Consider the following 20,766-nt stretch of genomic DNA (forward strand, 5'->3'; position numbering starts at 1 on the left):
ACAAGGAGCAGCAATGAATTTCACATTGGTCCTGGTACAGTGCAAGTCACTTATAGTAGACTAATCCACAGACTACACATTGCCAGGCCACTTTACTCCTTGAAAGTTTTCCCCTGGGAGCCCCATAGTTTTGAGAGGTTTAACCAAACACCTCTCCATACTGCCAAAACTTTAAAAGGCTTTTCAACTTCCAAATGTAAACATAGCACAGGGCAGCTCAGTAGATAATCACACCTAATTGAGTAGTTAGCTTCACATAAAGGGACAAGAATGTAGGCATCATTAGCTTGTTGTGTTCTAATTCAGTTTCAGTGTATGATTATTGAGGTTTGGCTGGACTAACGCTGGATGTATTTAAGAAGAGAGCACTCATAATTAAAGGGTGCGTCCCAACTAAAAAAAAAAAAAATCCACAGTATCCTTTACTCATAAGAGTGACATCCAAGGGTCACAGAGCCTGAAATTTCAGGTCTGACTTTATCAGCTGTCACTGGAAACTTACTCTCTCCCACTCCTACTCAGATCTATTGAACAAGAGAGGAGCAAAACAGAACAAAAACAGACCTAATAGGGACACAGAAGGGGATAATTGAATAGTGCAGTTTGCTGGCACTTCTATTAGCCATCCATAAAAGTACAACAACAAGCTTCAGGGCACAAACCACCACCAAAGCCAAATCCAGTATCCAGGTAAGGGTCTTGCTGCCCTGCTGCCCCCTTCACAAACACATGCAGCATCAAAACAACATGTTCTCCCATTTTCACTTTCTACACCAAGAGCAGGATGCTTTTAAAAAAAGGGCTTTTGGTCTGATCCAGCAGGGTTGTTCTTTATGAAAACTTTATAAAAGTACCATGCTACTACTCACGATGTGCTCTTTTAAAACCTACTTTTGAGCATTGGTGTGCTATTTGCTCACTGGTTGTTTTTTTTTTTTTATGGAGTCTACTATTTCCCATGGAAGTGTCAACAAGCTGCATCCAACAGGACTATCACCTGTTAAGCACAGAAGGCTATCAGGAAGACAATCCATCATCATCTGATGGACTACAGTAGTTGGTAATGCAATGTTCTTTCAAAATTTGCCAAAATGGATAATGATTACTTCAACATGCAGTGAACCTCATGTATCTGTACTGCCAGGTTCTGATTAAATATCAGGCATACTTCCAAAATACATATGATTAGGATAGAAGTTAATAGCCAGGGTTTAAGAGAGAAGGGACTAGAAGGAGGATCAGGTGATAAAGTCCCAGCAAAGTATCTGAGTGTACCACAACAGTGTGATACAACATGAGTGGGTGCTTCTGGTGATAAGTGTGCAAGGTTGTGCTGTGTGAAAAGTCTATTTCACTGTCTGCAGAAGTGCACAGAATATATGATATATCTGCATAGCAAAATACAGGCAGATCAACAGCTGCTACAACTATGTCATCACCATTATCAACATATACATGCCCATTCCCTTCTTCCCGCCTTGCAGCACATTTCATGCCCCTACAACAGGTGGAGAAGTAGGGAGATCCTTTTTACCTTTTGCTTTATGCGATCCACCCTTACGTGCACAAGCTTTCTGTTCATCTCTGTTCTACACATATCCATCTAGCCCTACCACCACCCCATGCACTCAAAAAATGTATGGAAAATAAATTACTTTGGTAAAACCATACTTCTGCTTTGTTTTAATCCATTTACACAGTTGTAAATCTCTATGCAACTCCTTGCTATGGGCTGGACAGTCATCACAATACAGCTGCCATGTTAAGAAGCATTGATATGAGACCGCTGTTTCCGATTGGTGGGAATGAGGGCTTTGAGTAGCAAACTACAAAGCAGAAGGATACACTATGAGGAAACACTTGCCACAGAGACCAAAAGGTCAAATGAAAGGCAGCATGTGGGGAAAATGGAAGGAGGGGGAAGGGATTTAATTAAGTAAAAGATTATTAGCAATACAATTAAATGATTAACTGCATATTTGAAAACAAAAAAAATCACCGTTTCTGTGCTGGGGTCTGTAGGTCCAGCTCTCATCCTCTTCTACCTGCTGCCCACATATAGAAGTGAGTTCACCATCGCTGCGAAACAGCCTTTTTGTCTGCTTAGACAAGGTAGAGAAGTTTATCCAGCTCACAGCACGCGAGAGGGATCCTGGATTATGTTTAAACAGGAATGACTTCGAGGTGCTTTCTTTTTTCATTTCTCCCTCCAAAAAATAAATAAATCCACTGGAGTATGCAACTTTCAAAACCACCCTCGTAGCCTTCTTCTTTTTCTTTTTATCTAATATAAAACAACCATGTTTCTTTCAACTTAAAGAAAACACATGCACTGTTTAAATCTGCATGGAGCACAGAACCAAGCGATTGTGCCTGTACAATTCCCGGAGGCTGCTTCTGCCTACAGTACTTTGTGAGCTGCCAAACAAAACACAGCGGAAGAAAGAAAAACACCACGGCACCCTGAAAACAACCTTCAGATGAGGATTGTGTAGAAGCACAACACCGAGGGACACAGCTTTCCGTTTTCCCCAGGTTTCAACCAAAGTCCATCTCCTCTGCTCAGTAACATTCTCCACCGATATGCTTGTAATCCAGCCTTCTCTTCTATCACATTTTCTTTAAACAAAAAACCCAGTTTCTTGGATCAGGAAGATGTACATGCTGCTAACAAGTTGCCAGACCAGGATACAATGTGGAACAGCTTTCTCTTTTCTGTGAGGAAATGGCACTGCCATTCTGATTCTTAAGTCCGTCCATCCTGTTTGCCCTTAAATGAAAAGCCTGGGGAACAATCTTCAGAAGGATTCTCTTTAACAATAAAAGAGACTGCCTGGCTAAAGCAATCGCTTAGGATTAGGGTGAAATATGATAGGCGTTCCCCCCCCCCCTCTCCCAAAGGCACAGCTATAGAAGCAGCAAACTCCTCCTTTCTGTGGCAGACAGCTAACAGCAGTGCAAACTTCTGAGCAGGGAATACAGAACTAATATAACTCAAGGGCACCTCAGCCAACTTATACAAGGAGCTCAAATAAGTGGCACATGTTTTATTTTACAATGGCCATACATTACACATAGGAGAGATGTTGTAAGTCTGTAAAGCACTGCTAGTTTTACTGGTGGTGAGAACGAGAGCTATAAACTAACAGGAAGTTTTCAATATACAGTTACATACATGACTTTTATCCTATATTTTCCTGTTACAAATTTCACTTATGCTATGTTTTAAACACCTTCACGTTTCATTACAGAAGCACATAGATAGGATTGTCATTGTATTATTAAATTAGATTAAATGTTTGATAATAAAGCAAAGTAACTACTGAATTCTATATAGCACATTGTAGTCAGTTTTCCTGAAACTGTTGGAGGAACTCTGCATGAAAAGAGTGAGAAAACAACACAAAATTCCAATGTACCCCCCACCCCACCCCATGAAAGAGCCATGGATTGCAAGATCCAATACATTTTGACCACTTTCTGAGATTGTGATCCCAAGGAGCTAATAGATTTATATTTAGGGGTTTTGTCAACAGAAGCATTATAGCTCATTATAACTCCATTATTATTATTATTATTAAAATTTGTATACCACCTTTCATCCACAGATCTCAGGGTGCTTCACAACATAAAAATAAGCTTAAAAACACAAAATACATAATAAATACAAGAACAGAACCAATAACCTCACCCCACCCTCCATTCACATAATCCTCTTGTGCAAGACTAGTTCCAGGACTACAAGCACTGCGTTTTTAATTCAAAACAAAGCAATCTAACTTGACAAAAATCAGCAAAAGACCAAAAATAATATAAAAATCAATTGCATTTCTGGCAAAGAAGTGCCACCAGTTATGGTGCAGTTGTCGTCTCATGAGAGGCATCGTTACTTCAGCATGCATACGTATTCTTCAGCACCTTTCACAATTAATTCCTTCTCCCCTGTAAAGTTACAGTTGTGTGACTCATAATGGAAGGATAAAGTTCATCGTCTGCCTGGGAAACCAACAGCCAAGTACTGTATCAGATTACCTATGAATCAGCTAGGCACACCAAAATGACCTTTGGCTCCTTGAACAATGGATTGGCCAACTGTCTTCAGTAAATAATTTAATAGGCTGTATTTATATTGTCCCCTATGAAGGTAACACATACATCCCACTAAAAAAAAATCTACACCCCTAGAAGTAAAGCACATGGCATATAAAGTTATTTGATTGAAACCTGCAAATAAATATAGCAATGCAATTAACAAAACTGCACTAAATGTGCTGGCGTGCTTTGGTCTATGGGGTCACGAAGAGTCGGACATGCCTAAATGACTAAACAACAACAACACTAAATGTTCCTTCAAATAACAGAGTTAACAGGTAAACAGGACTGTAGCATAATAATCTCTAGATGACTTCAATTTATGGGATAAGAATCTAGAAAAAGTGAAAAATTTCAGAGGCACAATTCCTAATTTCTGGCAGAAATCAAAACTTCAAATATTCCAAATACTAATATTTGCCACAGCTTGATAAAATGTACAGAACTGAACATGAAAATTAGGATTAACAACTGAGAATTCTCCCATTTCTGTAACACAAAAAGCAATGATATGATGTGAAGTTTATTTTAAAGCACCATATCATTTTGCCATAATATTTATTTGATGAAGAGGAGGTTAACCCAATTTATTGTGATAAGGTCAGTTGTTACATGGTGGTCCCGGTTCATGAAGCAAAAATTACAATTCAGAGTATGTACCTGGCAGTCCGTATTTTATTTCATAACACTTTCTCTTACAATAAAAACTTAAGGTAGATGTAGAGAAAAGAGATAAACTGTTCAAATTTCAATGAAATTTATTTTGCCAGAAAGATGTCCGTTTCATCTCATTATTTCTCAAATATAATTTGCACAAATTGAAATGGAAGAATACTGGATTTATCCCACATTGGATTATTTGTACTGACAAATAGTCCCAAGAGGAGGGAATCACAACAGTCTTTAGGGTGCAATCCAGCCAGTCATGCATTTTACATCCTATTTATTTCAGTGAGAGAGCTAAGCACATGTTAAATCTGTTGAAATCAGCGAGACCAAAGAGTATTTAACTTTAACTAGATTATGCCCTAGGAATTCTGACTGACCATTTCACAATATAACACAGGACTATAAAACTGTGTATAAGAAAAGGGAATAATATGCAGAAACAAAATTCCATACTTAACAGTAAATTTCTGTTCTTTACAAGTGAACAAGATCAGCTAGATGGAGAAGGAACTATGTTCTGGGACCAGAAAACAGTCCCCAGAATCTTTCTGGAGCGCAAATCCCACCATGACATCCAGGCCAGCTGACTTCCTGACTCAAGGTGAGAAGTACCGGTATCTAACATGAGAGTCACAATAAAGAAAGTAAAAGGGAAGACAACAAAGGGAAGATTAGATGATGAAATGCTCACACTCCAGTTCCAACTCTTTCCCCAGAAGTCCAACAGGCCAGGAGAATAAAAGCTGAGCCTGAAAACAGTGGACCCCTTCATCCTAAGTTCTCTACACTTGGAAACACCAGCAATAAACACCCAGTCCTTGCTGTACAAGTGGTGTTCTGGAGCACTAGAAGGAGGACAGGCACTTTTCCAGGCCACAAGAGGCATATGAAGCCAGGAACTGAAGGACACTGGCCATTTTCCACCCACTGAGCAGCTGTGCAGCAGCAGTGTCCATACAGTATTAGTCTGCATCATTCAGGCAGCAACCCAGAGAGCTACATGAATGAGAGACAACCAAGACTCTAACCAACCCCTTCAAGCTTCTCCCCATAGCTGGCCACAGTGGTTTCTGAGATGGCTGTGGGACAACTGCAAGTATAAGTTTGGAGGGTGGGAGAGAGGTCCAATGGTGTGAACACAAATCACTCCACCCATGGAAGTAGGAGAGGAAATGCCTCCAGACTTTGCAAGGCCACACTAGACCATCAGCTAGGCCAGGTTGAGATAAGAGCCAGGGACAAAAGGGCCCCTTCCTCCTGTAACCAAGGAACTACGGTATTTCTTTACTAACATTCTACCCCAACCTTCTTACCAAAAGGAACCCAGGACGGCAAAGAGTGAAGTAGTAAAGCAATATAAATAAAAGTGAGAGAGAAATGTATTTAACACACGTAGAGACAATGAAAAACATGTAAAAGAAGAGTAGCTGCCCCTGCTGCAACCCCTCCAGAAATAGCCACCATCACAGCTTCCCCAGGACACACACCTCTTCCCACAGGAGACTTGCAATCCAAGACTCATTAACAGGACCCCCAAGAGATAGATTCTCCATTGTACCACTCCCAAGCAATCTATCCAGGTCTCTGATGATACAGCATCTTCTGCATATTCAAGCCACAAATCCATTCCACCAGATGGCATGGACCAAGGAGTTATTATCATTTTTTGCTACTGAAGTAATAATTAATAATAATAATTTATAATTTCTACCCTGTCCAGCCACTGTGGGCAGCTTTCAACAGAACATTAAAAACCGAATAAAACTTCAAACATTAAAAACTTCCCTAAACAGGGCTGCCTTCAGATGTCTCCTAAAAGTCAGATAGTTGTTTATTTCCTTGACATCTGATGGGAGGGCGCCACTACCAAGAAGGCCCTCTGCCTGGTTCCCTGTAACCTCACTTCTCACAGTGAGGGAACCGCCAGAAGGCCCTCGGCGCTGAACGATGGGGTGGAGACACTCCTTCAGGTATACAGGACCGGGGCCATTTAGGGCTTTAAAGGTCAGCACCAACACTTTGAATTGGGCTCAGAAACGTACTGGGAGCCAATGCAGATCTCTCAGGACCGGTGTTATATGGTATCGGCGGCCACTCCCAGTCACCAGTCTAGCTGCCACATTCTGGATTAATTGCAGTTTCCGAGTCACCTTCAAACGTAGCACCATATAGAGCGCATTGCAGTAGTCCAAGCGGGAGATAACTAGAACATGCACCCCTCTGGCGAGACAGTCTGCGGGCAGGCAGGGTCTCAGCCTGCATACCAGTTGGAGCTGGTAGACACCAGCTGATAGACACTGCATACCAGTTGGAGCTGTCCTGGACACAGAATTGACCTGTGCCTCCATGGACAGCTGTGAGTCCAAAATGACTCCCAGGCTGTGCACCTGGTCCTTCATCCCTCAACACCACTTACTGGACACGGCCCAGGAGGAAGGAGCGGAACCACTCCAGTGCCCCCAGCTCCCAGCTCCTCTAGACGGTCCAGAAGGATGTCATGATCAATGGTATCTGAGAGATCCAGCAGAACTAGGAAACAGCTCTCATCTTTGTCTCTAGCCTGCCAGAGATCATCGACCAGCACGACCAAGGCGGTTTCAGTCCCACGATGAGGCCTGAATCCTGATCGGAAGGAATCAAAATGGTCCGCATCCTCCAGGCGTGCCTGGAGTTGTTCAGCAACCACCCGCTCAATCACCTTGCCCAAGAATGGAAGATTTGAGACTGGGCGATAGTTGGCCATATCAGCCGAGTCCAGAGATATTTTTTTAAGAAGCAGTTTAATGACAGCCTCTTTCAGCGGAGCTGGGAAGAATGGAGACACACTGAATACTGGACCAACAACATCTGGAGAGCCACATTTCCCCCACTCCTGTCATACATGCTGTCCCTTGTATTTGTGTAAAAAAAAGTATTTTACCTGGCAGCTCTAATATTCCTTTATGAGCAAAGTATATTTCCCCATACATTAAGGTTTTAAGTTTCTGTTCAGTGAGCAAAACAGACACTGATTTATCTGTGTTTTGGAACTGCTCTCATGCTAATTTTATCCCTGCAGTCCTTATAATTTCATCCTTGATGACTCAGCACAGCAACTGCTGAACAATTCAAAGACTCAAAGCGGTTGCTCCCTAAGGCAGTCTGCTTTTTAAAAACAGTGATCATATGTTCTCATAAATAATCCACTTCCGCAGCCTTTTCTCTTCAGATATCAGAATTCATTCTTAGCTGATTAAGGGACATAGTCCAGCCACATTAAATAATATTGAAAGAAGCTGTCCAGTTTCTAGGCACAGATTTTTACACAGTATCTGTAAGTTGAGAATGGTTGTCCAAAACAGGTCTAACTCATGACTGATCAGACACTGATTCATGACAAAAACATTCAGACTTCAAACTACTTAGAAGTGCAGCTATCCAAACAGCACAACTGATGGTGTAGCAATACAACCCGCCCCACCCCCAAACCATCTGTGAGCAAGTGGGAAAATGGTTGAGTAAACCTAGGCTTGCCATACGTCCAGAAAATTCCAGACATGTACGGAAACTGGACATCTAAAATGGTAACCCGGGGGGGGGGGTTAGAATTTTAAGACATGTCCAGAATTTCCCACACCTATAGCAAGTCATCCCCCCACCCCAGTTTTCTTGTTTTGTGTGTGTGTATGCCACCGAGGCTTTCTGTCCTGCTTCAGCCACCGTTGGCATTCCTTTTTGGCCCCATCCTCCACTTCTAGGCGTGTATGCTTGACCCACAGCTCTGGCCCCACCCACCATATGGCCACCACCTTTGCAGGCATCTGTGAGGTGAAGCACTCGACAGGGAGGGCATGAAGCGCCTGCCTTCCTCTGGCACCTCTCTCTCTCTCTCTCTGGGCTCCTGGGGTGGGTGGCGAGGGGGTCACCTCCCCTCCTTGAGAGCCTCTTCAGTCCTTCACCCCTGAAGGTCTCCAGGTCTCCTCCCCACCTTTGCACGCCTGTCTGGCCTCTGGAATCGCTGTTCTGGTGAGGCCTTCAAGCTCCGTCTCTTGAACTTGTGGGGTGGGGTGGGGTGGGGATGACTGCTGAGGCTGGGGCTGTATTCTGCTGCCTTCTGGGCTGCCTCACAGCAGCAGCAGCAGCAGCAGCAGCAGTTGCCACCATCTCCTCCTGCGTCTTCCTTCTCCCTGTCCAGCAGCTCACAGGGCTGCTCCCCCATGCACATGCCCCTTTCCAGCTACGACATGCCAGTGTAGCTTCAGCACAACTTCTAGCCCTTCTCTTGGGGCGGGTGGTTGAGGTGTCCACAGCTCTCCTTCATACAACCTGACACACACCCTATTTTGTCTTTCAATGTGTTCAATTCAATTAGCTAAACGTATCCTAATGTGGAACTGCTAATTCAAAAACCAGGTTTGCAATACAGTACAAGTCATAAGTGGCAGGTCTGCAACAAAATGTTGCAGTGTGGGTTGCTTCTGTTCAGGGCCCTAGCCTCTCCATTCCGTTCCATTCCTCCCAACCACCCCCACATATACTACCGTACCATTCTACCTTGACTCAGAATGTTGAGTCACCACTGAAGAGGGGGAGCAGAAAGGATATTCCTGTCAGATATTCATTTCTCCATTTTGCAGTGGATACATTTGTGCCCCATCCTGGCTGCATGAAGATATTTTACTTCTTCATGGGTGTCTATGGATACTTTCACTTATGTCGCTGGAGACATCTGAAAGCAGCTTCTAAATATGAACCAGGAAAGAAATAATCCAAACCAGGAGTTGACAACCTTTTCGGACCATTCTGAACTTTGAGTAAGTCCTGTGAGCACCAGGCACAGAACAGCTGCCATGGAGGGGGGCGGTGTGGGGGACGGGAAGGCAACGTAACACAACATGGCTGCCATGGTGGTGCAGGATGACAGAAAACTAGAGAACATACGGTCATTGCCACTTCTCTAGACAATCTCATGCTTGCCATGAGAAGTCACTTTTGCTCTGCTGGTCCTGATTGTGGAAAACACAAAATATTGATTTCCACACACAGACAGGCTGTGCTGTCTATAAACAACAGGGGAAATTCTTCAGCACCAGGAAAAATATATGAAGTGGCAACACCTCTCTCTCTCTCTCTTGCACACATACACAAACACACACCACATACTGTACATATCTTCCCTCAAACACCACACACAGAGACACACACCCCTTTTCTCCCTGCCCAAGTGCGTCTTTTCTTCTCTCTCACAGATGACGCTTTCATACAGACTTTCCCATCTCACATAAACACCTCACATGCATCTCTCCCCCTCTCTCTGGAAGGCTTCCATTTAAAATAGAAAGACCGACAGAAAACAATGATAGAATCACCCTGTATCTGCTTCTGAATCATGCTCAACTGCTAAAAAAAGTCAGAGGCTGGCACTTTTTTAGTGTAGAGTGTGCATCTGGCATAAAATTGAAAGGTACGGCCACAAGATGGCAGCATGAACAACTGACTTGCCCATAGCCTTTGTGCTACAGAAAACAGAGCTTTCCTGGATTCTGAGATGCTTCATTTTTAATTCTCTGGTCTGTACATCACTCAATTTTATCTGTGATATATATCATTCTGTTTTTAGCTAGTTTTTAGGGAATGTTACTACAACATCATTACAGTATTGCCTTTTTATTCTTTTAATAGTAATCACTTTTTGTTACATTATGAAGTGTAAACAAACAAACATACATACATTGTTAAAAAAATAAAACTTACCGGCTTCTACCCTATCCTTACATAGAGTGGCTAAAATTAGTTTTTAAAAACCTCATAGCTTGGATCACCTCCCCCTAAATTCAGTCCTGCCAGCTGATCTTCCCCAAGCTCCATTTTTAAACACTCTCCACTCCTGCCAAGCTCCTAAACTAAAAATTGGGGTGGGGGATAAGGGGCAGCCAGGAAGAAGCAGCATTTGCCAGTTAGAATCAAAAGGAAAAGGAATGACCCTATCCCATTCCTGTTATCTCATCAGCGGTGCATTTGGAAACATATATTCACTGCATAAATGCAGAGTTCGTCGAATTTTTAAGCTTTCCCTGCCAGTGACCCCGAGTTCAGTGACTGTTGAGCCCCAACTCCTTCAGCCAGCCTAGTGATTAAATTTAATCGGATTTCTCTTGAGGGGTTTTGTACTCAAGCATGGCTCCTCTCCAAACAACAATCTCAAGAGGACGTACCACATCTAAGTCTCTGCTGAGTTAGTGTATCATGTTCCACATATGTTTTTCAAGACTGGGTGTGGATGTGGTTGCGGCTTCATAATGTAGAAATCTTCTACGGCAAACTGTCCTAGTAACTTTTAACCACAAATAATGTCTCCCTTTCTTTATAAGGAGCACTTGGCTAAAGGAAGAGAGTTTTGGATGTTCTTTTGCATACTTAAGATCAAAATGCTTAACTCCACATGTTTAAAAAAATGCTAGTTGTGAAGGCAGAATATTAACCTTTTTACTTTCTATAATTAAGAAGGCATTAAGGAACATGTGGTTTGAATGTTGTTGACCAATAGGGTAGAAACTTTAAAGAAGAAAAATGTCACCTACAGGAACACTGCTGGTAACATTGCAAACATTACAATTCTATCGTTAAAAGCCACTGAATTTTTTTCTACAGCAACTAAAAACTACCGTTTTTTTTAAAAAAGGAGAATGATACTTTTGCATGTATTAATGACTGTGATTTCTCAAAATCTGATCAAGGGGAAAGGCTGGTTCACATGTGCAAGTTCATAACTTTTCATCACTTTAACTTACAGTATTTCAAAAGCATAAATATATATTCTTAAATTGCATATTTATACAATAGAACAATATCCAGTGGTGCTATGAACACTGGTCCACAATCCAGTTATAGCACATAGATTTATTGTGTTCCACAATTAATTGAGGTTGTGATAGCTGGAGGCTTGTAAATGCAGACACTACCTTGTTTGGGAGTTGTTGTTTAGTCATTTAGTCGTGTCCAACTCTTTGTGACTCCATGGACCATAGCACGCCAGGCACTCCTGTCTTCCACTGCCTCCCGCAGTTTGGTCAAACTCATGTTTGTAGCTTCAAGAACACTGTCCAGCCATCTCGTCCTCTGTCGTCCCCTTCTCCTTGTGCCCTCCATCTTTCCCAACATCAGGGTCTTTTCCAGGGAGTCTTCTCTTCTCATGAGGTGGCCAAAGTATTGTAACCTCAGCTTCAAGATCTGTCCTTCCAGTGAGCACTCGGGGCTGATTTCCTTCAGTGATCCCTTCATGGATCACTGCCTTGTCGTGGCGAAGGGGCTTAAATAATTTAAGAGAAGTTATGTTTTGACCAAATGTAATCCACCTGGAGAAGGAACCGGCAAGCCACTCCATTATCCCTGCCAAGAAAACTCCATGGACAAAGACAACTTGAGAGAATTGAGAGCCAGTGTGGTGTAGTGGTTAAGAGCAGTAGACTCGTAATCTGGTGAACAGGGTTTGCGTCCCCGCTCCTCCACATGCAGCTGCTGGGTGACCTTGGGCCAGTCACACTTCTCTGAAGCCTCTCAGCCCCACCCACCCACTGTTGTGGGGGAGGAAGGGAAAGGAGATTGTGAGCAGCTTTGAGACTCCTTATGGTAATGATAAAGCAGGATATCAAATCCTAACTTCAGGAGTGGTTTCCCATTTTACAGCCATGAATGGCACACTTTTGTTCTTCACACATAACACATTCTTTTTTACAGATTTCACACTCTTTAAAAACAAAGCCATTTAGACAACATGAAGGACAGGAAAATATACACAGGGAGCTACATCAATCTTTCCAAAATCTTACTCTATCAACATCAAATAGAAGGATAAAGTGTCTGATAAAACCCAGCCATGTTTGTTCAAGCAATCCACAGCTTCCTTAAAAAATAATAAAAATAAAGAAAGCAATTTTGCTTTTTAACAAATTCTTTAAAAGTTTGGCTATATTATGCTAGAGAACATCCTTTTTCCTGTACAAACTAGATTTATTTTGTATCCAAATATGATGCAAGAAATGAACACAAAGAAGGAAGCACAGCTAGGCTGCTTCCCAGTTTAGAGCATGATGAAGCCAAGACAAATACTGCCGAAGTTCGGTTTGTATATTGGCAGCCAGTTAGATACTGCAATTTTCTGTGAGAGTCGCTTGAAATTTAGCAGAAACCTATTTCCTTTCTAGCTTCCAGAAACTATTTACAAATCTTTTAACTCCAAATCTTATTGGCAACTTTGATTGCTGGCTATTGATGAAATCTTTTGAGTAGCCCCACAGCCATTGTGTTTCACAATATGAATTTACAGATGCTATACTGTAATTACTTAACAACTAGTGAAGACAATGATACTTGCATCATGCAAATAAACACACAGGACAGATGTGCACCATGTAATTAAGAAAGCAAACAATATTGTGATAGTAAACCCCAAAGTAGTGCTGATAACTCTTCTTCATCTCTTCCGATTCTCTTGCACAGTGTTTAATCCCCCTTCCCCAGTTGATTTATGACATTTGTGGGTTATCAACACATCAGCTAAGAATTTAGTTTAAAATGTGGCTGTTTCAGCAGGAATATCTCAGGAAATTTAGGAACATTATAGGCATATAAAGAATAATATGTCTTGGAAAGCAAGGGCTTTAAAGAAAACAGATATGCTTGTTAGGATTATAAAGTCATGCTGAAAACTCATTTTTAAAAGGTTAGAAGAGTATTAAATTTTCTAGGGTATACCATGGTCAGGAAAGCATTGTAATGGATACAATGAAAACAGAAACTCTGGAATGTGTGTGCTGTGTTAATATAGCAAAACTGCCCTGTTCCTAATCATGAGAATCACACAAGATATATGAATTGTACCTTCACATGCCAGAAATTTCTGCCCCCAAATATGAAAGGTTTGCTCAGAAAAGCCATTAAGGAATATCCAAATATTTCTGTAGTATTAGACTGCTTTTGACAGGCAGCTTCAATTATCATGTAAGCTGGTAGCAGTAGAAATGCAATATCTGAAAAAATATTTTAAAAAAACCCAACACTAACCAGATAATATGCACCTGCCATACATACCCCAACACAGAATTCCTCCGCTCCTTACATCTGGCAAATATTAATATGGAATGTCTACCATCCTACACACAGCTAATTATGTAATGCCTAGTGACTATATAGTATAATACCTGTGTCACGATGCAAAATTCCCATAACTTTCCAAAATGTGTAGGTTTCCAATCTTATAAATTCTGCTAACAATTAACACAGAACAAAAGTCACTGCCTCATCTCCCCAATATCCCCACACGTGAAGTTTATTTTCAGACGTTCATGTGTTTAGAAGGAACGTCTGAAGGGGTAATATATGTGCATTCTTCTGGTTGTACTTAGAAGACTCCATGTCATCCAAGCTGAACACACTTAGACCATCTCACTACACTAAGGTCTGTGAGATACCCATACATGGGGATGCAGGAGACAGAGCAAACAACTGCACCCCACTCCCTTGACACAGTTGTAGCCCTCATGTCAGGCATAGGGAAACTCGGCCCTCCAGATGTTTTGAGACTACAACTCCCATCATCCCTGACCACTAGTCCTGTTAGCTAGGGATGATGGGAGTTGTAGTCCCAAAACATCTGGAGGGCCGAGTTTACCTATGCCTGCCTCATGTGTCCAGGCAAATGCCTGAAGAGGGCTTGAAGGACTGAGACTAGGAAGAAGCAAGTCCAAACTATAAAAATTGGGGGATTCTCTCTCAGTGCCACATTTTACATGCCGTGCGGCTAAACCATAGTTTAGTGCAACCTGAGCAAACAGGAACGAGTTTGGAACTGTAGTTCACCACAGTTTGTTGTGTCATCCAGATTGCCAAGCAATGGTAAACACTAACTGGTTAGTTTCAAACAAACTGATAGGAACTAGAGCAGGCATCCCCAAACTGCAGCCCTCCAGATGTTTTGGCCTACAACTCCCATTATCCCTAGCTAACAGGACCAATGGTCAGGGAAGATGGGAATTGCAGTCCAAAACATCTGGAGGGCCAATGTTTGGGGATGCCTGAACTATAGTTTCTGAAGCAATAAACTTATTTAAACTAACCACAGTTAAACACAGTTTCAGGTCCAGATGGTACAGCAAGCTGTTCTTAATAAAGAGCTAAAGCTTCTAACTTCTCTTGGCTGCACAGGCAGAGGAGAAGGCTGTGGGTCCAAGGCTCACTACAGCTTGGCCATGAGGCACAAAACTATGGTTTGGTATTGTATGCAAATAAAGCTACTGTATTCTGTCACACAGGGCTAGAATGCTGCCCTGAACCTCTTGGAGTCAGGAAATGATAAAACTGTGATAAATTAAATTTTATTTCTTAAACAGACTCAAAAGATACATTTGGCTAACCAAATTTCATGTAAAAAAAGTATTTCTGCATTATCTGCTATCAAAAGAGTCAAGAAAATTGAAGATATCATTGAAATTATGTTATGTAAGTAAATAGCTCCACTATATGAAAATGAAGGTACATTTTTCTATCTTCTTGCTGCATACCTGATCATGCCTAAATAATGCATGAATATTTACAAATATGTAAAATAATTTGCAATTTGAAATCTACACTCAAATAATGTTCATTCAAAATCACTTTTATGATGCTTTCCCATTGCCAGCTCCAGTTCTAATTGAAACGAGGCAAATAAAGCACCCAGAATACCATTTTGTTTCGCTCTAAAAGAACCAAGAAATCAAATGCAGCACGTTCTTCTATGGAAATATGTCACACTTTCATTTCTTAACAGCTTCTACTCATACTTCACGTTATAATTTTCTCCATATGGAATGGATTAATACAGGAATCCTGAAACCAATTTGGCTGTAAATCTAAGCTCATTATCTTGAAACTCAGTACAATTCTTAAACCCTCTACTGACACAAACCTTACAAAAGTATGTGGGACTTATGGAGGCCATTAAACCCTCTTAATATTGCTAGCAAATGATAAGTGTCTTTTATTCTGGTTGATCTTCATTACATCATGTACTGTACTTGTTAATAGCAAAGCAGTTGTTTCTATTCATCAAGTTTGTTGTCTACTCATACAACAATTTTTTTTTAATGTGATTTCTAGTCAAGCATTAGTGTGTATCTCAAAAAGCCAGCCACAATGTGTTAACTAAAACCTGATAAAATATTTTTTGAGCTGTTTTGGAACTGCTATTGTTACAATATGTATTGTTTTATGCTGTATCCTCATTTTATTGAATATGTATGTAGCTATTTTACTGCATTTTTAATTAAATGTTTTTATTTAAAATAAACATTAGTGTGTATCCTCATATTTATAGAGTCACCACTAGTAGAAAAGGAAACTTCTAAGCGCAAAGGAGACCTTTGGTTACTCAACCAGCAGTCAGCTAAACTGAGGCAGCACCAAGTAATTCATAGATCCAGTTTTGGGGGGGGGGCTGCAGAGGGAGAGAGGGGAAATCCCAGTTGTGTGAGCAGATGTCTTCTTACGCAGTGTTTATACAACCAATGTCTCTTCTTTAAGAGGCCTTGTGCATAATCATGCAGACAGCTTTCTCATTAAAATGTAAAGACAATGAATTTCACCCGCTCCTCTGTTTTGTTGCTGAGGTTACAATCTTAATACTGGTACCTGAAATTTCCTAAATTTACACTGAATCCAGCAATGGAATTTTCTTCTATGTAAGCATGGCTTGGATTGAAAGTAAATTCAAGTGGGGCTTTTCTCCCTAGTAAAGGAGAATAAGGTTGCAGAAGAAGAGGGAAACAATCTGCTTGCCTTCTGTAATAAATGGCTTGTTTTTGTTGGACTGGAACAGTGAAGATTATGACTCAAGTTTAGTGGATAAATTATAATGTCAACATATTAGATCTAATCTCCTGCTTATACCGGCCTTCGAATAAATCCACAGAAGTGATGAATCCAGAACATTTTCACTAGCCTTTCTGTTCACATACCTGTATCAATCAATTTGGGGTTGGGGATGGGGAGTAGAAAAGGTGGTAACCCTTCTGAGCACAAGTCTTATCCACTCTGCAGCTGAGTGACTATTTACAAGACAGCCTTCTATAGCTAGAAACAGATAAGAAAATTAAATGTCATACGTATTTAAGTATCAAGGGGGGGGGACCTGTTAGCGTATTTAATTTCATGCACCATTAATTCTCACACATCAAATACACACATTCTTCACTGACAGCAAGCTACAGATAGTCAGCACTATCAGAGTTAATGCAAGTTAATGCTTTCAAAGTTTGACAAAACAACAACTGGCAGGCAGAGCTGTTTCCTAGAAGACAATGAATGAGCAAAAGCTACTGAATTTTCCTTTCATACCAAGCTGCCTATACAGAAATAGTGCTGTCTCTACACAAACAGAGTTTTCTCGCCAATCCTCAAGGGAACCCCTTGATGCTTTGGAAGGATACACACTTTGTGTCAATTATGTTAACTGAACATTGCTCTGTATATTATTTTTATGAATGTTGATTTATTACATCTGCTAAGACTTCCTGAACATAGCAGTTAATGAACATTTAGATAACTTTGCTGAAAAAAGGAGAAAAGGAAAAGGTGAAAAAACAGTGAGAGACATTTAATTAATAGAGGATGATGATAATGATGATGATAATAATAATAATGTAAATTAATTATTTGCAAAAGACCAAATTTTCACTGGTTGAAGGGGGGAAAGGGAATACTTACAACAGTACCTGCAAGGAAAACAAATAGATAACAGTCCAGTACAAATCTCTGCATGCAAACAGGTACTAGATTATGACCTTCTCCTGTGATATTCCAACTGACCTAAATCCTCATTTTTTAAAATCGGTTTACAACATGATCCTGGTGTTGCCAGGCGATGGGCAAAATGGAGGGCCACTATGACGGGCAGCAGGAAGCACCAATCCCCAGGAATCCATTAGAAATGGGCCTAACTGTGACTCTAGTAATTATTATTATTATTAATTAATTAAATTTGTATACTGCCCTTCATCTGTAGATCTCAAGGCAGTTCACAAGATAAAAACACAAAAAACATGATAAAAAACAAGAACAAGAACAAAACAATAGCCCGCACCCACTACCACTACAATAAAACCATTACAATAGCCCAACAAAATGACAAAACAGTTCGCTGAGTATGCTTGCCTATACATAGACAATCTAATGCAAGCCTAGACAAGGCAGTTCTTGGTATTTTCTTTTTATTCACAAAAAATGATTTATTTGTATTTTCTACGTTAGCTGAACACACCCATTCCAGCATCTTACACTGAAGTTGTGGATAGCTCAGTTGGTTAGAGAGTGGTGCCGATAATGTCAAGGGTGCAGGTTTGATCCCACTATGGGACAGCTGCATGTTCCTCCATTGCAAGGGGTTAGACTAGATGGTTCTCAGGGTCCCTTCTAAATCTACAATCTATGAATCTATGATTCTATGACATGCTAACTGCTCAGGTGAGGTGAAATTCTCGCCCAGGTAAACCTGGCCTTTCAAATGGGTGCTTCTTAAATTTTCCCTGTCAAACTCTTGACAGTGTAACACCATGAAGTGTGGTTTGTAGGAAGAAAAAGAGCCAGGAATAACAACAGGCAGATGAGAACAGCACTGACTGAGTGGTCAGTAACAAGAAGTCAGAGGAAGAGATTCAATCTGCAGTCAGAGCAGTTTACCACAAGGGGCAGCAGAGCACAGCTGCAAAGGTCACCTGCTGTGGCAATGGCAGCTCTTGACAAAGCTGGATAAATGTACCACCATGTTGGTGCCAATCTCAGCTTCCGTGTTCCCTTGAAATGAGTCAATAAAAACTTTCCTTAGGGGATGCCCTGTCATGTTCATCAACAGTGTTTCATCAAATGTGGGCGACAGCTATTTATGTCTACAGTTAGCAGCTTTAAAAACTGCAGTCAGATGAAGCTTTACAAGGGACTTTGAGATGTCTTGCCTGAAGGAAGAAAAGGAAGATCAATATGCGGAGCCTATTTCAGTACTTTTTATTCTTTTTATTCTTGTTTTAGTTAGGAGATTAATGTCCAACAGTTTTGACAAAAAGGCTCTATTGCTTCTAAAGCAACAGTACACTAATTTTGCTCAATTCAGGGTGCACCACAGTTTGAAGATAGGAAACATATTCATTTTATCCATTCTATTTTTATACATAATAATAATAATAATAATAATAATAATAATAATAATAATACGAATGTATCCATGCGGTGAACAAAATTTAAAACCAATACAAAATAAGACACTCAAATCCATACATTAAAAATTTAAATAAAATGCAGCATGTTCATGTAAGATCACTGAAATACAATATGGGCCACCATGCTGAAACAACCACATTTTAAATTAATGCCTAAAACATATTTATATACCACTTACTACCATATCTTAGTCCCCACCCCACCCCAAATCACATATATTAAGCTTAATGCAAATTCCCTAAAAAGAATTACAATGAAACAGGCAATAGATCGTTCACAATCATTTGTCATCTTGCATCTTATGTATTATTACAAAATACTGTAAGCCACCTTGAGGATCATTTGATTGAAAGGCAAGCAATAAAGCCTTTGAAATGAAGTGAATAAATTCTGGCTCATTATCCTGTTCAAAAGCAGTCACAGCTGCCACCACCAGGAAATAAAAGCAACTGATCAAGGATGTAGCGCACTTCATACTGTACTTGCTGGCTCCTTCCTCTGCCTCTTTTGTTCTATGTGTTACTTTTTAAAAGAGGGGGGGAGTATAGTAATTCACATCCAAAAACGCTTAATGTGAAAATCATACATATCATTGCACCAATAATGGCTATGCATCAGTGCCAAAGGAATTTCATCCTACTGTTCAATACATTATCAGATATGTGAGCCTTGTGGAAAGGTTGTTGTTTTTTTTACTTAAGTTTGGCTACTGTTCTCCGTTCTAAAAAGGCAAGTACTGTAAAACTGTGCTCTAATTAACATGCACCATATTCATAGCCTCTATGGCCAAACTTTTTGATATCTATTATATGCAGTGAATGTATTCTTTTCACCTAAAACAAGGTAATGCAGTTTATCCTCCCCGCTGAGGGCAGCCATCCCTCAGGGATAATTATCAGGGAGGGCGGGCCACAGCTGACAGTAGGCAGGGCTCCCCTTCCCCACCTTCCTTTTCCCCCTTTCCCCCTTACTGCAACTCCCTCTCCCCTTACACCATTACCCCGCTTCTTGCCATTCAGTTGAGTTAACAGGCACATATGACAGGTGGGCTGCAAAGTGCCCATCCCTGATCTAAATGGTCTGAAACCAAAAGTTGTCATTTAAAAGGGCAGGGCAAGTAAGTGTTTGCAATTATAACAGAAGTATTCTATATGTCTTGACCTTCTTATTCTAATGCTTCTTTAAATCCCGACAATTTTATTTATTTTTTTCATAAAATTTATATACTGCTTGATTGTACAAAAAAAACCCAACAACCTCAAAGCAGTTTTATTTTATTTATAAGAACATTTTAAATCCAGCCCTTCCTCTTGAAGGAGCCTAGGGTGGCAGAAATGGCAAAGATAAAACAGCTAAAAACAGCTCCAATATTCTCAACCTGCAATCTCTGGGTTGCCTGAAACAGGGTCTTTCAACCATGCCATGGAAGCACAAATGTTTTCAAATTTCTCCTGAAAGATAATAATGAAGGAGACAGATACACCTCACTGGGAGGACATTCTACAAAAAGGGAGCGGCCACTGAACAGGCCATATTTTGGGTCACTGCCAACCGTGCCAGCCCCCTGTGAAGGCACTATTGATAAGGCCTCACCTGCCAATTGTACGATCCAATACTGTTGATTTTGGGGGAGGTGCTCTTTTAGGGAGCTGGGTTCCAGGCCATTTAGGGTTTGTATGCTAGTACTAACACACCCTGAACTGGGCCCAGTGCAGTGAACTTATTCCCCCCCCCCCCCGGCAATAATCTAAATTCTAAACATTCTTATTAATGTACCAC

The 20,766-nt window shown here is 40.8% G+C and overlaps 1 protein-coding gene across 4 annotated transcripts in view; it reads right to left on the reverse strand.

Annotated features, from left to right (window-relative positions):
• NHSL1 (NHS like 1) overlaps positions 1 to 20,766 on the reverse strand; it is a 140,752-nt gene that overhangs the window by 94,818 nt on the left and 25,168 nt on the right. For 2 of the 4 annotated variants that reach the window (XM_035108873.2, XM_035108871.2), the window contains exon 1: positions 2,000 to 14,333. The exons of the other annotated variants lie outside the window; for them this stretch is intronic. In XM_035108873.2, coding sequence (XP_034964764.2) covers positions 2,000 to 2,201 — 202 coding nt within the window. In that variant the 5' untranslated portion in view covers positions 2,202 to 14,333. Of the gene's footprint in view, positions 1 to 1,999; positions 14,334 to 20,766 lie in introns of those variants that run through there. 4 annotated transcript variants of the gene reach the window in all.

Source organism: Zootoca vivipara, chromosome 3, assembly GCF_963506605.1.
Source record: "Zootoca vivipara chromosome 3, rZooViv1.1, whole genome shotgun sequence".
In the NCBI taxonomy this organism is placed as follows: domain Eukaryota; kingdom Metazoa; phylum Chordata; class Lepidosauria; order Squamata; family Lacertidae; genus Zootoca; species Zootoca vivipara.